Source organism: Nomascus leucogenys, chromosome 4, assembly GCF_006542625.1.
Source record: "Nomascus leucogenys isolate Asia chromosome 4, Asia_NLE_v1, whole genome shotgun sequence".
NCBI lineage: Eukaryota > Metazoa > Chordata > Mammalia > Primates > Hylobatidae > Nomascus > Nomascus leucogenys.
This window is the reverse complement of record NC_044384.1, coordinates 109,684,719-109,706,910: the sequence shown is the minus strand read 5'-3', so window position 1 is coordinate 109,706,910 and position 22,192 is coordinate 109,684,719. Positions and strand designations below refer to the sequence as shown.

Sequence of the window (22,192 nt, the reverse complement as noted above, 5' to 3'; positions counted from 1 at the left end):
TAATAGAATGTATTAAGGGTTGGAATAGAAGTGGGCTCAATTAATCGTACTTGGAAAGGAAGAAAAAGTCAACAAAAGGTACATAAAGAAGATGAAGCTGAGCCAGTTTTTGAAGGGTAGATGGGAAATAGATGAAAAGGTGAGTTAAAAAAAGATTCAAGCTTGAGAGAATAGAACAAGTATTCACATGGACACATAAAGACGTAAGCTGTCTGATGCAATTAGAACATTTATCAGGTGTAGAAAAAGAAGTACACAGTAGGAAAGAAGAAAACCTTATGATCTATCTAGAAAAGCAGGCTGGAGCCAGAGTTGGTCAACAAAGCTAGGAACTTAAAATTTCATGCCATAAGGAAAGGGAAGGCCTTGAAAGTTTTTAAGGAAAACAAAGACATGATGATATTGTGTGTACATGAGAGACTCCAAAGAGAGAAATAAGCTTAAGCTACGAATAGTTTTATAAAAATACTCTTTATAATATCATATAAGCTCCTTCTCCCTGATTTATATTTTAAACAGATTTATAACCTTGATTAATAACAAAAAGATCAAATATAAAACAAATTGTTAGAAATAATGATGTCAAGAGGAGGGACAGGAGGGAGGGATATATAAAAAAGATAAAAAGACTTTGAAAAATATTTCCATTTTCTTAAACATCTTAGAAAAAAATTAAAAACCTTTTTATCTCCAAGAATAATCTTCCTTTAAATGTTATTCAGTAGAGACAGGGTTTCACCGTGTTAGCCAGGATGGTCTCGATCTCCTGACCTCGTGATCTGCCCGCCTTGGCCTCCCAAAGTGCTGGGATTACAGGCATGAGCCACCACGTCTGGCCTAATTGTGTTATTTTTAGTAGAGACAGAGTTTCACCATGTTGGCCAGGCTGGTCTTGAACTCCTAACCTCAGATGATCTGCCCACCTCGGCCTCCCAAAGTGCTGGGATTATAGGTGTGAGCCACTGCACCCAGCCTCAATCTTTGTGAAAATGCTAAGATGACTTTATTATAGCCAGAAAGGTAAAGGTAGATATAACTCATGTCAAGGAAAATCAAGAAGGACTTTTTCCAGATGCTTCCTCTTGAAGGCAGGACTGAGAGGTGGGAGGTAGGAATGGGGCCACGAAGAACTTCGATCTTTCACGTTTATATCATTCCAGTGATATAAATTTTTCCAGTAAATGCATATTATTTTATAGTAATATTTAAAGTTACACTCCAATGCCAATCACTATATTAGATACTTTTTTACTTGTATTGAAAAAAACATTTATGGGAGATTTTTAAATTAATACTGTATACATTTACTGCCATTTCTGAAATAAACAAGTAAATATATGCACTGAAAAAATGAGCATTTGTAGAGCACCAACTATATACTTTTCTCTAAAAATGAGTCCCTTTCCTTGTGGAACTATCATATGAAACACCTATAAAATTCTACAAACACCTATAGAATTAATAATCACTGACTCCATTTCAAACATATACCAGGGATTTTTATTCATTTAGAGACATCCATATCAGAATGAAATCCCATCAAATAATTAAACTCTGCTTTGGGCATTTTTCAAATAACTTTTCAGTGTGTCCTCTTTCAAAAAAGCTACAGATGGGTAAATCAGATACTATGGTTTAGGAAATATGAAACTAGGGTTCTTCAAATCTAAATTCCAAATTGCATGAGTTTTGATAGAAAAATATCAATAGTAATATCTGAAAGGAGGAATATTAAAAATGAATTCACTTTATTTTTTTCTCTATGTCCATGTAACACAACAGAAAAATGAATTCACTTCTAAAAATCTGGTTATGATTTTAAAATTTTGAGAAGTAGGGGTGTGTGTATGTGTGTGTGTGTATAGAAAGTATTCTTTAATTAAAAAAATAAAAATTGTGAAAGTTTTAAAAATGAATCTAAAATTGATGTTTACGAAATCAAAACAGTATTGTTTAATTATTTTCCTAATCCAAGTATTTTTTTTTTAAAAAAAGATCATTTGAAGTGATGTCCCTAAAGATCAGAATTTTTCTAGCAAATTAGGATTCAATGACTTCAACACCGCAAACCAGTAAGTCTCATTAGCACTATAACAATTCTTGGAGGAGCTGGCACTGCAAAACCGACTTTCCATTGTTATAAAATCCCTACCCAGTTATGATGCGGAAATTTCTTAATAAAAGATTTTCCCAGACTACTTCTGGGCAACTGGAATGGATCTTCTTCAGAATGCTGTGCAAAAGCCTAACAGACTTTCCATTTTGAAAAGCTCATGCAGAAAATACTCTTTAATTCACTTCTAAATATCTAACTCGGTTGAAAGCTTCTGAGCAACTGAGAAGATGCACAGAGCCTTAACAGCACACTAGTACTTGTATTTTCTGAATCAAAAAAAAAGAAATCAAATCAAATCTGATCTTCAGTGATGTGGTTTTTAAACATTTACTTATTAAAATAGAGTCTGGTCGGGTGCAGTGGCTCACGCCTGCAATCCCAGCACTCAGGGAGGCTGACACAGGCAGATCACAAGGTGAGGAGTTTGAGGCCAGCCTGGCCGACAAGGTGAAACCCCATCTCTACTAAAAATACAAAAATTAGCTGCACCTGCTGGCAGGTGCCTGTAATCCCAGCTACATGGGAGGCTGAGGCAGGAGAATTACTTGAAACCAGAAGGCGGAGGTTGCAATGAGCCAAGATCATGCCACCGCATTCCAGCCCGGGCAACAAGAATGAAACTACATCTCAAAAAAAAACAAACAAAAAAAATAGAGTCTGAGATTATATTTTAAAACTGGAAGAAACTGTTCCAGTTCAAAATTCACTTCAAAATTTACTTTGAAAAGAACATTTAGTGTTACCTCCAGAATTTGAATTGTCTTACAGTCTGTTCAATAAAAGCAGTTTCCAAGAAACAGACTCACTCAAAATTGAAGGCTGCATGTCTGTTAGAAACATATGAGCAGAATCGCCAAGGAAGAAAAGGTTTAAGAACCATTTCTTTTTGGTATTTCAAATGATTTTTTGATGTCATATGAAATTACCCTGGGAGGTTTTTCAAACTACACACACTCTTATCTGACCCCTGAGAGATCTTAAGATATATCAGAATAGGGGCAGGGGGTGGACAGAGAAGAGGAAGTAGTCAATGTTGCTTGAAAAGCTCCCCTCCAACCCCAGTGAGAACCACTATCCTGCATACTTCTTCACTTTTTGACACCTTTTCATCTCAGCACTTCAGTAATTATGATTACTTTAGTAATCCTCTCTCATAGGAGCCACTTTACTCAATGTAACTCTACAGGTTTCTCTGGTTCTCACTATGGTCCCTATAGAGATTTTCCCAATAAGTCTAAGAATCACTTTTATCTATTCAACACATTCCCCAAGTCAGGTCCACTCCTTCCAACTACCAATACCTACCAATGCTGCCACTCCTGAGTAGAAAGGACAAGTTAGTTATATTTTACTCTAAGCCACACTGGTGTATTTTAAGAGCTGCAAGGACTAGGGCAGTGGTTCTTAAATATCAGCAGGCAAAATCACCTGGAAGCATGTTAAAATAGAGATTACTGGACTCTCCCCAGGGGGACTCTCGTTTAGTAAGTCTGGGTTTGGGCCCAAAAAACTACACTTGTATCAAGTTCCCAGGAAATGTTAATGTTGCTGGTGTGGAGAACACACTGGTGTAGAACAATCTATGGAGCCAAGAGATCATTAGGAGAAACACGTCAGAAAATCACTGACAGGCAAGAAATACAGACGGTTACAAGTGTAACAACGTGTAAAGGTTGCTCCCTCAGCACTAAGCCTTGCTATCCTCCACCTGCTCATTCATTCATCTGATTAGCAGTTATCTACTGAGCACCTACCATGTGCCCAGAAAAGGAACAACAGGACTTTTGTCTTCCTGGAACTTACACTAATGAAAAAAAAAACCTGTGCATAAGGCCGGACGCTGTGGCTCACGCCTGTAATCCCAGCACTTTGGGAGGCAGAGGTGGGTGGATCACATGGTCAGGAGTTCAAGATCAGCCTGACCAACATGGTGAAACCCCGTCTCTACTAAAAATAGAAAAATTAGCCAGGCGTGGTGCACACCTGTAATCTCAACTACTCAGGCGGCTGAGGCAGGAGAATCGCTTGAACCCAGGAGGCAGAGGTTGCAGTGAGCTGAGATCACAACACTGCACTCCAGCCTGGGCGACAAGAGCGAGACTCTGTCTCAAAAAAAAAAAAAAAAAAAAAAAAAAGAAAAAGAAAAAAAAACACAAACCTGTGTATAAATACGTTAAATAAATAAAAATAAATAAAGCTGCATTCATTAGAGGAGAGAGCAGAGTCAGGGAGGTCCTAATTAAGGAGGTAACACTTAAGGTGAGACCTGAAATAAGGAATTGGCCATGTAAAAACCAGCAGAGAACATCCAGGCACAGGAAACAGCAAGGAGGAAAGGTCCTGAGGCAGAAAAATACTTGGAAATTCTAGGAAATGTCTGAAGGTAAATTTGGAGACAGAGTGAGGGAGGGAAGGAGTGTTACAAGATGGAACCGAAGAGGTAGGCAAGGGCCAAATCATGCAAGATATTGAAGGTCATGTTAAGAATTCTGACCTGTATCATCAAATGTATCCATTAACCTCCAGGACGTGCTCCTGAGAGGTAAACAGCGAAAAAGACCTTAAGAAGGAGATTCAGCTCTGTAAGCCATCCCAGAGAGGAGGCAATTGTCATTCCTTGCCAGGAATGTGTGTGAATTATTTTCTAAATGCATATTCTCAGTTCCTATAACCTCAGTCTTTAATAAATCCTCATGTAAATCTGTTAACCGTGCAGGTGCAATTTTTTTTCTTAAGATTATGATGTTAGAGTAACTGTATAATGATCTCATGCTGTTCCCCCACCTGCCTTTTATTATTAGCAGGAATTTTATGGCCTATTCCTCTTTGTCTCCCAGTAAAGAGGGGAGTTTAATCTTACTAACCTCTGCCCTCTACTCACACGTAGGGCAGGATGCTCCATCTTAATCTTTGCAAGAAAAATATTAACTTGCAATCAACAGGCCTGGTATCAAACAGAGAGAGATAAACAAAACATAGTCCTAGATTTCAAGGAGTTTAAAATGTATGACATTATAATAAAATAAACATAACTAATTTACTAAGCAAAATGTGCTGCTTTAAACATTAATATTACCTTAAAGCAGCCATCAATTTTCAACTTCTACCTACTACTATGAATAAAGTATTATTAACCCTTCCAAAAAAATTGAAAGCTTTGAAAAGTTTAAGCAGGTAAGAAAAGGAGACATGATTTTATGAAGTTCATTTTGTGTGGAGAATCAAGTTGGTGGAGCCTCAAACTGGACTTTGGAAGACCATTTAGCAAGCTACTCCAGTGGTCCAGGTGAGAGATGGCAGTGGCCTGGATTATGGAAGTAGCCATACAGCTGCAGAGAGATGTGAGCAGATCTGAGAGATGCTGATGAGTTAGAATCACAGGACAAGTTGACCAGCTGGTTGTAAATAATAAAGTGAAAGAACTTAAGGGAAAGGAAAGTATCAAAGAGGACGTCTAGCCCTTTGCTTTCCTTAATGCTCCTTCCTAACCTTCCCGCCCAGTATCCATATGTCAGTCTGAGAAAGGAGGTCAATGAGGGAAAAGAGCGTGCTGAGCTGAGGGGTGGCCAAGGAAGCAAAGTGGTAGCAGCAAGGGAGGTTGGGGTAATATGGAGGAGGCCTCCAGCAGGGAGTGAATGGGAGCTGGTTACACTAAGGGAAACGAATGAACTGAACGAACAAATCAGTAAGTATATTGAGAATAATGAGAACCCAGTTTCTCTCTGTCTGAGAAGAGATTTACAAACACGGAAAGAGGGAAATAGACCAGGCGTGGTGGCTCACGCCTGTAATCCCAGCACGCTGGGACGCCAAGGCAGGCAGATCATGAGGTCAGGAGTTTGAGACCCGCCTGGCCAACATGGTGAAACACCCTCTCTACTAAAAACTACAAAAAAATTAACCAGATGTGGTGGCGTGCACCTGTAATCCCAGCTATTCGGGAAGCTGAGTCAGGAGAATCACTTGAACCCAGGAGGCGGAGGTTGCAGTGGCCTGAGATCGCACGATTGTACTCCAGCCTGAGCAACAGAGCAAGACTCCGTCTTGAGGAAGACAAAAAGAAAGAAAGAAGGAAGACTAGAAAGAATTCTGAGGTATTATATAAATTCATGAGGTTTTTTCCAAATGTGTACATGGACAGACATTTTTAAAATATAAATGTGTATGAATCGGTACATATATTTTATCTAGCTTTGCATAGTGAGAAGCAACAATGACACCCCCCGGGGAATGAACACAAAGAGCACCCAGATCTTCATTTCTAAAAACTTAGGATTTCTTGGAGAAATGACTGATTCCAAGGCTGGCACAGGAAAAGCACAAAAGAAGCCCAGAACGGTACGTGGTATCAGGAGTTAAGGAAGTGCTCAGTGATAGAAATAAGTCCAAGGACACAGAAGTCATCTTGAAGGGATCCCACTGGCCAAATCTGGGATGATTAGAGCACCCCAACAATAAGCAGTAGCAGTAATAGTATCACATTACAACCCACTGAATAAAATCTATATCCACGAGTCCATGCTGATATGAATACATACATGCATGTTGAAGAAAGGAAAGTGCTTCCTCAAAATAGAATTCCAACTTATATACAAGGCCATCGAAATCATCTGCATAGCTCATGATCAATGCAAAAAAAAATGGTGTTTACATTTTTAAAGGGTTACTGAAAGCAAAACAAACCAAAAGAATATGCAACAGAGACTGTATATGACCTACAAAACCCAAAATATTTATTATCTGATCCTTTATAGAAAATATTTGCCAACCTCTGATGTAAAAAGAATGATGCAAATGGATAATCATCACATGGCAACCACCACAGAGGTATCCGGTACAGTTAAGAGTCATCAATGGATGCTATGGAGGTTTAATGAGGAAACACACACAGACCCAGGTTAAGCTTCACCCCACAAAACAAAAGCTCTGCACTCTAAAAATTGTAAATGACGTGAAAAACATAAAGACTGAAGAACTGTGTCAGACTGGAGGAGACTAAAGAGCTATGAAAACAAAATACAGGCGGGGCGCAGTGGCTCACGCCTGTAATCCCAGCACTTTGGGAGGCTGAGGCAGGTGGATCGCCTGAGGTCAGGAGTTCAAGACCGGCCTGGCCAACATGGTGAAACCACGTCTCTACTAAAAAATACAAAAATTAGCTGGGTGTGGCGGCAGGTGCCTGTAATCCCAGCTACTCGGGAGGCTGAGGCACAAGAATCTCTTGAACCCGGAAGGAAGAGGTTGCAATGAGCCAAGATCACACCAATGCACTCCAGCCTGGGTGACAAGAGAGAAACCTTACCTCAAAAAAGGAAGGAAGGAAGGAGGGAGGGAGGGAGGGAAGGAAGGAAGGAAGGAAGGGAGAAAAGAAAAATGAAAAGAAAAGAAAAGAAAATACAACCCATGCTCCTGAACAGGATCTTTGTACAGAAAAGAAAAAGGAGACACTTTTGGGAAAACGGGCAAAATTTCAATGAAAAATTAGTGATTTAGATAAATGCTAAGGGCAAGTGATAAGAAGCCCAAGATAAAAGAGTCAAACTTGATGCATCAGATGAAAAAGAGGAAGGACTAGAAGTTATGAGGCTTTGGCGGGAACTATCGAAAAAAACTTTGCCAAAAAAAGAAACCATGCTGAGTATAAAGATGAAAATCTGTATAACGTTATCCTTATAACGTAAGCCCATTAAAACAAGACAGATTTTTCTAAAGGCTCAGGATTAAAATGAATGTCTTAAAATATTATTCAAAGGTGCCTCAAGAAAGTTCACTGGTATACTTTGTAACTCTGATTGTTTTCCTGTAATTATTAATACCATAATTAGTGTGGGTTTTTGTAATTTTGAAAACATGTGGCTCCTGAAACAGACTGTGTATAATCAATGCTATATATCCTTTCTTAATGATAATCAGGGGCAGGATTTATATCCATTGATCTTCAAGATTATATAGGTAACATAACTGAAAAATTTCCATAAATACCCACAGGATTTAGCAACATGAAAGTTATTAGTAACCTTAGCAAGATTAGCTTCAATGGCATTTTTTGGACAGCACCAGATTGGGCTAAAAGGGAAAAGTGGGCCAGAAAGGAGCAACAGTTATGTGGCAATAACTCTTTAAAGAGGTATGGCTAGGAATGGGCAGATATGCAGCCAAGATTGTGCGTGTTGTTGGTGGGGGGCAGGGGTGGTAAATTAAAAAACACCTAAATGCTGACTAGAAGGATCTAGTAGAGAAGGAAAAATTTGAGAGTCAGGAAAGGGCAAAAATAACTATTTGAATTAAGTTCCCAAGAAGGGACCAGGAAGAAGATTTGGAGAAACATGAAGAGGTTTGTCTCTGAAAAGAGAAGGAACAGCTTGTCAATGGTACCAGGAAGGAAAGAATTGAGAGAGGACAGATGTGCAGGTAAATAGGTCTATTTATATGACAGAAGGCAGTTGGGATAGTTCTCATCAGATGTCTTCACTTTTCTCTGGGCAGCAAAGGGAAAGTCATGAGTGAGGATGCATGATGAAAATGAGGGGTTGAGGGTATAAGGAAAGAAGACAAAGTAAGAAATTGCCACAGAGAGAAGTGCAAGAGTGAGCTGAACTAGAGAAATACAACAAAGATGCCACATAGTGTTTAAGAGCCCAGATGAGATTGCTAACTCAAAGGGGTATTTAAATAAATCATAGGAGAGGGGGTTATATTTGTTCAGTAGAGTATTAAATTGATACAAGTGTGTTAACACATCTTTATACATAATTATCCTTTACACCAAGTTATTATAGCCATGTGAGTAAAGTAGTAGGCAACCAATCAAAGCACAAAAACACCAAAATCACAGATGCTTGAACATTAAAATGAATTCATCCGAACCACATGATAAACTCATTTGACACAAAATCTGAATGGGGATGCTAACAGGGAAAAGTCAGGAAACACTAAAAATGTAACAAACTAAACGCTGTACCCTATATACTGCCACAGTTTTCTACTATCGCCTCTAAATCATTTTTAAGGCTGGGCGCGGTGGCTCATCCCCATAATTCCAGCACTTTGGGAGGCCGGGGCAGGCAGATTGCTTGAGGCCAGGAGTTCAAGACCAGCCTGGGCAACATGACAAGACCCCATCTCTACAAAAATACAAAAAATAAGCCAGGCCTGGTGGTGCATGCCTGTAGTCCCAGCTACTTGGGAGGCTGAGGCAGTAGAATTGCTTGAACCTGGGAGGTGAAGATTGCAGTGAGCCGAGATCACACCACTGCACCCCAGCCTGGACGACAGAGGGACACTCTGTCTCAAAATAAATAAAGTTATTAATTAGTTTTTGAAACCATAATACCATAGTCCTAACAAGGTTTATTGAAATTCTCTCATAGTCTCAAGGTTTTCCAGTTCCAAGTTTTCAAATTCTCTTTTAGAAGAAAATCAAATTATTTCTCTCAATATTACTCTGAGATTTCAGTTTCCTACTAAATTAAATTTATTCTTATTCTAATATTTTCTTCAAACTTGCTGTTTAAAGATACCCAGATATATCCCCCAAAAGATGCTTCATCTTACTGATACTGCTGTTATCCTAAGAGAATCAGCAGTGGAGTGTCTGAATAGGTACCATAAAATGGGTCCGATTTCTCCTGTAATAAAGCCTTGGGCCTGAGCAGAAAAGGTGGTACAGACATTTTCAATAATTTTTGCTGCCATGTGATTCACAACACGCTCTTCCTAGAAAGAAAGGAGATTAAAATAATATTAGTGTGAGAAATAAATACATGTTATTTCTTTACAACCACTGTAAATAATGTTATGATACCAAGACAGTATCATCTGCCTCTGGATGTGTTAGGCACCTTGGGAAGAATGATAACTCTTTCAGGTCATTATGAAACTATTACAAATAATCATTTGGTTATTCACTAGCAAGCTATCATAACATAACTCTCCATATATTTCAATAAAACAAAGAATTAGGAATCATATTTCACATGAAGGTTGCAGTGAGCTGTGATCACAGCACTACACACCACTGCTGAAACAATCTGGAAAATAAAATAACTATAACATAAAAATTGGAAGATAATTTTAAAATCATACAAAGCAGGCAGAATAATCCTCAGAAGTCATCCAGTCCTAGGAATAACCTGAGCACCAATCAATCAGAGTGGAAAGATTGCCTAAATAACGGACATCAAAGAGAGTCCTAAGAAAGGTATTGCTTCAGTGGTGTGATGAAACTAATCCTAGAGTAAAAGCCATTCTGGATGGTCCTAGCGGTGCTAAAAAGTTAGCCTCAAAAAGATTCAACTGTTTTCAGGTAATATAAATGAGTCCAGGGAAAAGCCCAGAAGTACTTACGGAAATTTTAAAAAGTTCCGCATCCAATGATATAAAATTCATAGTGACTAACATCTAATTAAACATTGCCAAGCAAGCAAAGAAGCCAAAAAATACAATTCATAATTCAGTCACTAGAAATGACTGATAGACTTGGTAGAAAGATATTAAATGGCTATAATAAACGTAGTCCACATACTCAAGAGGAGGAAAGCAAAAACATAAGGAGAGAAACAAAAGATATAAAAATGACCCAAATCAAAATTCTAGAGATAAATAATGCAATGTCTTATATTAAAAACACACTGAATGGGATTAACAGATTAGACACTACAGACTATGTAGCGTCTACACTACATAGCTAAGTAGCAATAGCTACTAGCAATAAAAGCTACTAGCAATAAAGACATAGACTACTAGCAATGTCTAGTAGCTACTAGCAATAAAGACATAGCTACTAGCAATAAAAATCTATCCAAAATAAACACAGAAAGAAACAAGACTTGAAAAAAGAAAATAGTGCATCAGTGAACTGTAGGACGCCTTCAAAAGACCTAATAAATATGTAGTTGGAAAAATGCTTGAAATATTGTCTGAGAATTTTTCAAATTCATGAAAACTGGTAATTCCAGGTCTCAGAAGCTCAATGAGCCCTACACAGAAGAAACAAAGAAAAATGACACCAAGGTACATCATAATCAGACTGCTTAAAAAAAACAAAGGAATAAAGAGAAAACCTTACGGACAAGGAGCAATGTCTCATTCCCGTAATCCCAGTGCTTTGGGAGGCCAAGATGGGAGAATTGCTTCAGGCCAGGAGTTCAAGACCAGCATGGGCAACACAGCAAGACCTTTTCTCTACAAAAAGTTTTAAAAATTGGCCAGGCATGGTAGTACATGCCTATACTCCCAGCCACCTGGGAGGCTGAGGTGGGAGGATCACTTGAGCATGGGAGTTGGAGGTTGCAGTGAGCTGTGATCACACCACTGCAGTCCAGCCTGTCTCAAAAATAAAAAAAAAATAAACAGAAAAGAAAACTTTACAAGCAGCTAGAGTAAAAAGGCATATTCCACTGAGAGGAACAATGATAAGGCTGACAGGGAATTCTCATCAGAAACAATACAAATCAAAAGACAATAAAGCAATATATTTTAAGTACCAAAAGAAAAAAAAAGTAACTGTCAACCTACAAATTTACGCACAAAAATAACATCTTTCAAAAACAAAGATAGAATAAATACTCTTCTGACATACAAAAGTTGAGAAAATTCATCGCCAGCAGAACTGCACTACAAAAATATTAAAGGAAACTATTCAGGCAGAAAAAAATGATAATGAGAAGAAAATTAAATCTATACAAAAGAACAAAGAATAAAAAAGTAAATATGTGAACAAATATAATAAATTGTTTTCCTTAATTTTTGAGCCTATTTTAAACATAAGCTGCTGCTGCTGTTTTTTTTTTTTTTCTTTGAGACACAGTCTCACTCTGTCACCCAGACTGAAGTACAATGGCAGGATCACAGCTCACTGCAGTCTCAATCTCCCGGCTCAAGCGATCTTCTCACTTCAGCCTCCCAAGCAGCTGGGACAAGAGGCATGTGCCACCATGCCCAGCTAATTTTTTTTAATTTTTAACAGAGATGAGGTCTCACTCTGTTGCCCAGGCTGATCTTGAACTCCTTGTCTCGAGGAATCCTCCTGCCTTGGCCTCCCAGAGTGCTGCGATTACAAGCATGAGCTACTATGCCCAGCCAAACATAGCTGTTTAAAGCAGAAACAACAAAAATGTATTGCGAGCTTTATAACATATGTAGACATAAAATGTATGACAATAGTAGGAAGGCTAGAAGGAGAATACTAGATTATTCTGGTGTAAGCTTCTTAGGAATTTGCATATCACTATATACATCATAAAAATAAGGTTCTGATACAAAGTTCTAATATACATGAGGTTCATATGTAAGAATTTGTATATCATTACTTGAAGGTCAACTGTGATAAATTCGAGTTACATACTGTTAAAAAAAAAAAAAAAAAAGATGTATAGGCCGGGCGCAGTGGCTCACGCCTGTAATCCCAGCACTTCGAGAGGCTGAAGCGGGCAGATCACAAGGTCAGGAGTTCGACACCAGCCTGTCCAATATGGTGAAACCCTATCTCTACTAAAAATACAAAAATCAGCTGGGCATAGTGGCACGTGCCTATAATCCCAGCTACTCAGGAGACTGAGGCAGGAGAATTGCTTGAACCAGGACCCAAGAGGCAGAGGTTGCACTGAGCCAAGATCACACCACTGCACTCCAGCCTGGGCTACAGAGTGAGACTCCATCTCAAAAAAAAAAAAGATTTATAATAATAAGCCAGTAAAAGTGATAAAAAGGCAGGAAGGACATTGGATAACACTATCAACTGACTTTGACATTTATACAACACTCCACTCAACAAAGGTAAAAGACACATTCTTTTCAAGATCACATGAAACATTACCAAGTTAGACCATGTTCAGGGCCGTAAAAAATATCTTAGCAACTCCATACTCATAGATTAATTTGAGATGAATCACAAACCTAAATGTAAAAGTTAGATCCATAAAGCTTCTAGAAGTGGTCATAAAGAATATGTTGCAGTAGGCAAAGCTTTCTTAACCAGGACAAAAAGGAACTAAACATAAGAAAAATAGTATTAAATCAAGCTTCAGAAAAATTTTAAATTTCTGCTCATAATGACACCATTAACCCTCACAGTATCTCAGGCCAGGAAAAAATATTTACATCCAGGCACAGTGGCTCATGCCTGCAATTCCAGCACCTTGGGAGGCCATGGCAGGAGGATTGCTTGAGCTCATGAGTTCGAGACCAGCCTGGGATACGTGGCAAAACCTCTTGTCTCTACCAAGCATGGTAGTACAGGCCTGTAGTCCCCGCTACTTGGGAGGATGAGGTAGGAGGATGGCTTGAGCCCAGGAGGCAGAGGTTGCAGTGAGCCGGGACTGCGCCACTACGCTCCGGCCTGGGCAATACAGCCAGATCTTGTCTCAAAAAAAAAAAAAATTTACAACACACATACATTAAATATCTGAGCATTTTATATAAATGATACCTTAATTAAAATAAAAAATACATTAAAGATTATATAATCCTATATTTATTTAACAAGAAAAATATATAAGTATAGGAAGGGCAAAGAAAGGTATATAATACTCTGTTAATGATGATTATAATAGGTATGGATTGTAGGGAGGAGGAGCCCACTAATTCAACTTTAGAAATTTTTACATTGCTTGGTTTGTTAAAATATGCATGTATTGTTTTTTCAATTCAAATTTATGTATTTTTCATATAAAAACATTTAAAAATGAGCAGAAGATATTGAGTAATGTCTAAGTTCAAGCCGTAGTTTTTGCATTTTGCTACTTACATATCCTTGAGTATTTTTATCTCTTTGCCCCAGCTTCATCATCTACAAAATGAAGATAACAAAACACAAGCAGTGGCCAGGCACGGTGGCTCACGCTTGTAATCCCAGCACTTTGGGAGGCCGAGGCGGGCGGATCACGAGGTCAGGAGATCGAGACCACGGTGAAACCCCGTCTCTACTAAAAATACAAAAAAATTAGCCGGGCGTGGTGGCGGGCGCCTGTAGTCCCAGCTACTCGGAGAGGCTGAGGCAGGAGAATGGCATGAACCCGAGAGGCGGAGCTTGCAGTGAGCCGAGATCACGCCACTGCACTCCAGCCTGGGTGACAGAGCGAGACTCCGTCTCAAAAAAAAAAAACACACAAGCAGTTTGAGAATTAAATGAGATAGCATACAGGAAGACTCAATCTAGAGCATGAAAAGTAGTAAATTCTCAATAAATGTTAGCTTTTATTCCCATTATTATTAATACCATATAGTACAAACTACAAGACTGCTAGGAAAGAAATCTTAAATATCCTTCAATTTCTCAAACTTCAACACATTTTTCATTTCTCAGAATGAGTATCTGAGAGAACTCTTCCTTCCCATTCCTGTTTCCTTCAATGCAGTCAGAATAAATTAACCTAACACTTCTAGCCTCTCTCTGTTCCTTTATTCACTCCACTTGGGGAAATAAAATGTGACATCCATTTGACAAATTTGAAAAGAAAAAACTGGATATTCCTAAGTACTCAGCTCAACTCTTCCCCCTCCTCCCTTGGGGACAGGCCCACCCACACAGAGTTGTTGTCGCATATCTCCTAATTGTAAGCCTTAACTGGACAGGCACCCTACTTGGAGACCGCTGCTGTGTCTGGGGAATGCTAAGCTTCCTTAATGTGGGGTCCAATATGAGGAAACCTATTTGCCCACAGAGATAAGCTGTATCCTCTGTCCTAGTTCTCACTACAAAAAATATTGATATTTTGCCCCATATGTCTTGCTCTTTGTCTTATTTCTCATGAAGTTCTAAAATCTTTTTCCTGACTGTAGGGGGGAAATGAGCTATTTATAGAAGCCCTCTCCCTCTCAAATACATGTGCTTTACAACACAATTGTCAGTCAATTCCTAGGACTCATTCCTAGTACTAGAAAACCACAACTATTTTAGCAGCTGGGTTGGAAATGGGCCATGTGTCATCCCAGTGCTCTGTAAACTCAGTGAGGTTGTCAGGCCAATTCAACCTGCTCCTACCTGAAATAAGTGACCCTAGTCCATCTTCAGTCCCCTGTGGGATACCATACAAGCAAATAAGAGTAGTGGTATTTTATGCTTAACTCACTCTTTGGGAAAGATAACGGAGCTAATGCCTATTGCTTAAATCAAAGACCTATTTCTTCATAGTATTAAAATAAAAGCTAAGATTTTTTAAATAGCTAGGCTTATTAATTAAGAGCTGTACTATGTTTTAATGGTGTTAAATAGATTTAATATATTGTAGGCAGTCTTAAGAAAGTTTTCTGCCAATATAATTTTGGTCTACTTAGGCAGGCCGTTAGCCTTGCCTCTCATTTTTCTTGTTTACCTTGTTGGACAAATGCCGTCAGGGCAAACACCAGTTAAAGTCTTCTGGGCACCTCTCAGGGTTCTTGTCTACACAGTTGCTGACTTAAGAACTTGGTGCTACCAGCCGGGTGAAGTGGCTCACGCCTGTAAGCCCAGCATTTTGGGAGGCTGAGGCGGGCAGATCATGAGGTCAGAAGTTTGAGACCAGCCTGACCAACATGGTGAAACCCCATCTCTACAAAAAATACAAAAATTAGCCAGGCATGGTGGTACGCGCCTGTAATCTCAGCTACTCAGGATGTTGAGGCAGGAGCATCGCTTGAACCCAGGAGGCGGAGGTTGCAGTGAGCCGAGATCACTGCAAAAAAAAGAATTTGACACTCCGTCCCGAAAAAAAAAAAAAACAATTTGGTGCTACTTTATAGATGTTTGTAAGGTTTATTTTTTTATTTTGTATCCAGTATTTACAGTTGCTTTCAGAGGGATAGGACTGTCCAGGTATCTTGTCCACTATACTGCAAGAAATGAAAACCCTATGTTCTTGGTTCAATTAATTACTAAAATATGTTTAAAAAAAAAAAAAATCAGGTACCTTGAAGCCCTTAGAGGAAAGATCAATCCACAAATGTGAAACAACGAATGTCAGTATTTCACATATTAATTTTGGTGCTCTTTATTGGAAAAGTAGGCATGTAGACTAAGATTATATTTGTGTGTGGTGCTATGTTTAGTTCTATTTTTGATTTTAAAAGTAAATACAGATAATCAGTTTCCGCATATCACTGAGTCAAAGTGTGTCTCCTCTCCCCTGCTCTGCAGTGTCACCTCTGTCATATGAATTGACATGTCTCTTTCTGGGTTCTATTTGGTTCTGTTGGCCTACTTATCTCTGTGCCACACTATCTAAATTAACAGTCTTTATTTTTAATATATATTTTCAATATATGCAATGTTTTGCCCTACCAAGATAATCTTTTTTCAATAATTTATTTTTGCCCTTTTTCATTTGCATGTAATTTCTAAAATCAACTTATTTATTGGGATGTTGACTGAGAGTACATCTATAAATTTGAGGAAGATTAATCGATATTAGTATACAATAGAAAACATACTCAATGAAAACATTAACAGTAAGAGACAGACATATTTAATTTTAAAAACACTGGAATAAGATGACAGCTGATTGAAGTTCCTTTGAATTCTTGATCACATTCAGCTAATGTGTTTATTACTTAAGTTAGCTCTCCACTATAGGTCCAATTCTTTATAGTTAACATTTATGAAACTATATTTATATATCATATGCTGGCCGGGTATAGGAAAGACACTACTCTGTCTTCATTTATTGGGAAAGAGAAATGGCTTTTTATCCCTAGTTGGGTACTCCAGCTTTTTATTGTTTTGTAAATTCATTTGCTTTATTTCTTTCTTGGGTCATTATTAAATCATTTAACGCTATGAACTTTCCTTTCAATCTAGTGTTAGTGAAAGCCCATTAGTTTTGACACGCAGTGTTTCCATTATTGTTACTATATAGACAGTCCCAAGTTTCATTTTAAAATTTTCCTTCATCTAGGGTTGTTTATGAGATGGTTTAAAACTTTCCAGGTGGGTGGGATTTTATTGCCTTTACTCCTCTTTGTTGAAATAAAGTTGCATTACCTAATAGTCAAGAATGAGGTCTGTTCTATTTCTCTGTCTCTTTCTTTAATGTTGTGGCAATGGCCAGAAGTGGTGGCTCACACCTGTAATCCCAGCACTTTGGGAGGCCAAAGCAGGAGGATTGCTTGAGCTTAGGAGTTCAAGACAAGCCTGGGCAACTTAATGAGACCCTATCTCTATTTTAAAAAATTTAAGACAAAAATAAAGTTGTGGTTATATGTAAGATAAATAGATATAAAATTGACCATTTTAACTCAATAGTGCATAGTTTTGTGGCATCAGTCCATTCAAACTGTTGGGCTAGTTCTCATTTTTACATCTATTGAAATGTTAATTGGCTTATTTCCTTTTTTTCCCTCTCACATTCAAAAGTTAGTAACGTACCTTACCGAGCATGGGCCATTATTTTATTTCATTTTATTTTATTTATTTGAGACAGGGTCTTGCTCTATTGCCCAGGCTGAAGGGCAATAGTGTGCATAGCTCACTGCAGCCTCAAACTCCTGGGCTCAACCAATCCTTCTGCCTCAACCTCCAGAGTAGCTGGGACTACAGGCATGCACCACTACACTGGGCTATGCAATGTCAGTATAGCCCAGTCTCTTTTTTTTGTAGTGATGGAGTCTTGCTATGTTGCCCAGGCTGGTCTCGAACTCTTGGCCTCAAGTGATCCTCCCACCTAGCCCTCCCATAGTGCTGGGATTACAGGTATAAGCCACTGCACCTGGCCTTTATTTATTTTTAAGTTTTATTTTTAGAGATGGAGTCTCACCCTGTTACCCAAGCTAGAATGCAGTAGCACACTCATAGCTCACTACAGCCTCAAACTCCTGGACTCAAATGATTCTACTAAGTAGGGAAGACTATAGGTGTACACCCAGCTAATATTTTTAATTTTTTAGAGATGGGGTTTCATTCAAGGATCACTTGAACCCAGTGATCCTCCTGCCTTAGCTTCTGAAATTGCTGGGATTACAGGTGTGATTGAGTCATGGCGCCTGGCCAAACATGGGCTATTGGTTCTGGTTGTTACTCTTTTCCTTTTCCTTCTAATCCTTGTATTGGAAAGAAAATGGTATGGAAATTTTATTTCTTCATTTTATTGACATGTAGATCTCTGCTTAGAAGGCAATTTTAGTTTTAAATCATAAATTTTTTGTTCATTATTCATGGAAAACTAGAATTGCCATGGGGTATTTATAAATGTTGCATGAATGAAGGGTTTTCTAGTCAAATAGGTTGGAACACATTGGGTTAAACAAACTTGGACAGTTTTGTTTCTGGTAATTTCTAGAGTTCTAAATTATGATTCTACTCAAGAGGATATTGTATGCAGCATTTTCAAAGCTACCTCATCCTGTGTCATGTTGTGGTTACGCTTTGGGAGAGGAAGCTATAATCTTATACTGAGACTGTAATGAATGTATTAAAGTAATTTTCAGTAGCTTTCTATTTTAGAGTTACCTGAGAAATTATGACACCCTTTTCCAAACAGGCCAACCTGCTTTGTGAACATGATTTCCATAATTTTAACAACGGGGAGGCCAGGCACGGTGGCTGATACCTGTAATTCCTTCCAGCACTTTGGGAAGCCAGGGCAGGAGGATCACTTAAGCCAGTAGTTCAATACAAGCCTGGGAAACATGGCAAAACCCCATCTCTACAAAAAAAATACAAATATTAGCCAGGCGTGGTGGCACACACCTGTAGTCTCAGCTACTCAGAGGCTGAGGTGGGAAAATTACTTCAGCCCAGGAGGTCGAGGCTGCAGTGAACGGTGATCACACCACTGCACCCCAGCCCAGGTGACAGAGCAAGACCCTGTCTCAAAAACAAACAAACCAAACAAAACACAAACCAAGGGTGAGAGACATGTTAGATCTTTTTATCCTCGTTACAGATGTAAATGATCAGATGGAAAGAGGGAAGTATTTAGAGTGAAAAACTTTTGGTGGAACACACACAAAAATAGGAAGATCAGGTATAACTGTTCAAAAAAAAGAGCACGGCAGTATAGAAGAAAAGGTATCCATGATAATATGGAATAACAATTTCAGAGCTGGTGCTGGGATTTCAGAGATCTTGAGCTGGGAATCAAAAGATGGGAATTTCAGTCTCAGATGTGCCACTCCTTAGAGGTTTAATATTGACTAAACCCCGGGGGCTCCACTTGGTGGTGTTCGCTATTTAAAAAAACAAAAACATGTGCCAATGATCTTCCATGTGTTTCTGACTTGAGCCCCACCCCTGAGTCTGAAGACTTACCCTTCCATTGCTTTGCCCTTCAAGTTTGTGCCCATTAGCAAAGATAAATTTTCTCCTTGGGATCACTGCTGTGTTGATCTCAGGAATATTTGGCATTGAATTTAAATAATATATCTTTCATATGTGTGTACAATAGGGAGGCTGAGAAAGTTGTCTTTCTGTTTAAGGTGTCCATTTTTGGGGGACAGGTAGCAGCCTACTCTACAATCCACACAGAAGCTGGAAATAGCCCCTAGAGAATTTCCACATGTCTAGAGAAGATTAATTTATACACTTGTATCTAATCAACATTTTTTAGCTTACATAATAGTCTGTACAATTATAGGTACTGAACTGACATCTGGCATATGCTGTATTTAAAAATGTGAGGTTTGATGAGAACACATGGACCCAGGAAGGGGAACAATGCATACTGGGGCCTGTCAGGGCGGGTAGGGGAGGAGCATCAGGAAAAACAGCTAATGCATGCTGGGTTTAATACTTAGGTGATGGGTTGATAGGTGCAACAAACCACCATGGCACACGTTTACCTATGTAACAATCCTGCACACATACCCTAGAACTTAAAATTTAAAAAATAATAAAAAATAAAAACTTGAAATTCAGAACATAAACTATTGGTTTTATTATTCATATTTTCTTAATTCAGAAATTATGTTCTGAACTATAGTTTATTAGATAATTATGATGCAACAATTTTTTAAGAGGAAATTTAATTTTTATTTTTTAATTAGGGCTCTTTGTTCTTCTTTTTGAGAAAGCCAGTGACAAATAATTTATATATTTAATTAGAAGAGACTGGGCTTGAATTTTTAAAAAGTACTAGAAATGTTAGCCATTATATATGTTATCTTTGAAATGTTTTAGACACTAATTACCTAAACAAGCAGCAAATAAGTTAAACCTCTTGGATTTTAATAAGAACTAAAATGTACAGTTATATTTTCTGGTTTTTTAAATTGTTACAGTCTAAATTTATTCTACAGTCTAAATTTCTAGTGAAGAAATGTATGTGCCATCAATATCAGGTTCCTTGTGGGTACTCACAACTCCCCTTGCCTTTTATGCAGTGAAGGTGGGCAACATGGGTGTGGAACAGAAACGATATTGTTTTCTTGCTTTTGAATATCACTATGAATCTAATACTTCAAAGATTCCTAACTTTCTGAATGCCATTATTAGTTGGATTCACAATGGCTTACCAGGTACAGAGTTGCCCAGTGTGTCTTGGAGTGAACTATTGAGAGTGGTATGAGGGAAGTGATTCTCAGCCAGCGCTGAGTGGGGTAGACCGCTAACAAAGAGGTGATGGGGTAAGCAGCACACACAATATGGCATTTTCACTGCAAAGGGGAGGTTTGTGCTGGCTGCCCTCCTGTGGCAGGTCTGCTCGCAAGGGAGGCTCCAAAGTTTGGCTTTGCTGGGTTTGACATGTGAGAACTGATGAAATACCTGTATGTAGTATCTTTCAAGGATTTATATTAGTTGGATTTCTGTGTAAATTTTCATATCCCTTTGACTGCTTTACCCCATACAAGCTTTGTATGCTTAACGAAATCTATAACTTTTCTGTCGCTTTCTCACTTAGTATCTGCCTTTCCGGCCTTTTACTTTTTCTTTTTATTATTGTTTTTAGTTTAATGAGATTATGGTTACAGAGAAAGATGTATGCATGATTCCACTTCTTTGGAATTTGTTGAGATTTTCCTTATGGTTCAGTACGTATATACTTGGGGGGGTGGTGAATTCTGTCACTTTGGAGAGATGTTTTTTCTATATGTTAGGTCAAGCTTGTTAATTTTCTAGACAGATGTAGATCTTCTATGTCTATGCTGATTGTTTTCTGTCTGTTTTATCAGATACTGAGATATGTGTTTAAATTGCCCTCTTAGGGTTGCAATTTTGTCATATTTTGCTTTCATGTATTTTGACTGCTAGTTATTAGATATATTAAAATTTTAGATTGCCTTTTCCCTTGGTTTATTATAATTTTCATCATCATATTGTGACCTTAAAAATCTCCCATATTACGGCCAGGCGCGGTGGCTCACGCTTGTAATCCCAGCACTTTGGGAGGCCGAAGCGGGTGGATCACAAGGTCAGGAGATCGAGACCACGGTGAAACTCCGTCTCTACTAAAAATACAAAAAAATTAGCCGGGCGTAGTGGCGGGCACCTGTAGTCCCAGCTACTCAGGAGGCTGAGGCAGGAGAATGGCGTGAACCCAGGAGGCAGAGCTTGCAGTGAGCCGAGATTGCGCCACTGCACTCCAGCCTGGGCGACAGAGCGAGAGTCCATCTCAAAAAACAAACAAACAAACAAAAAAAATCTCCCATATTGCTTTTTGCCCAAAGCCTATTTTATCTGATAATAATATAGCTAACCACACTTCTTTGGGTTAGGTACATATGACATGTGTATCTTTTTTCATTCTCTTTCAGTCTTTCTGTAACTTTATGTTTTAGATGTCTTTTCATACTGTTTATTTTCTAATTCTGTCTTTTTTTTTTTTTTTTGAGATGGAGTCTTGTTCTGTTGCCCAGGCTGGAGTGTAGTGGTGTGATCTCAACTCACTGCAACCTCTGCCTCCCAGGTTCAAGCAATTCTCTTGCCTCAGCCTCCCAAGTAGCTGGAATTACAGGCATGCGCCACCACGCCCGACTAATTTTTGTATGTTTAGCAGAGACATGGTTTCACCATGTTCATCAGGCTGGTCTTGAACTCCTGACCTCATGATCCGCCTGCCTCGGCCTCCCAAAGTGCTGGGATTACAGGCGTGAGCCACGTGCCTGCCCTAATTCTGTTTTATAGTCATTTTCTCTTAACTATTCAGTCCATTTACATTTATTGTGATT

General features: G+C 38.6%; 1 protein-coding gene across 1 annotated transcript in view; it reads right to left on the bottom strand.

Annotated features, from left to right (window-relative positions):
• ULK4 (unc-51 like kinase 4) overlaps positions 1-22,192 on the bottom strand; it is a 718,037-nt gene that overhangs the window by 542,056 nt on the left and 153,789 nt on the right. Inside the window, exon 20 of the mRNA XM_030812066.1 lies at positions 9,671-9,832. Within this exon, the coding sequence (XP_030667926.1) occupies positions 9,671-9,832 (162 nt within the window). The remainder of the gene's footprint in view (positions 1-9,670; positions 9,833-22,192) is intronic.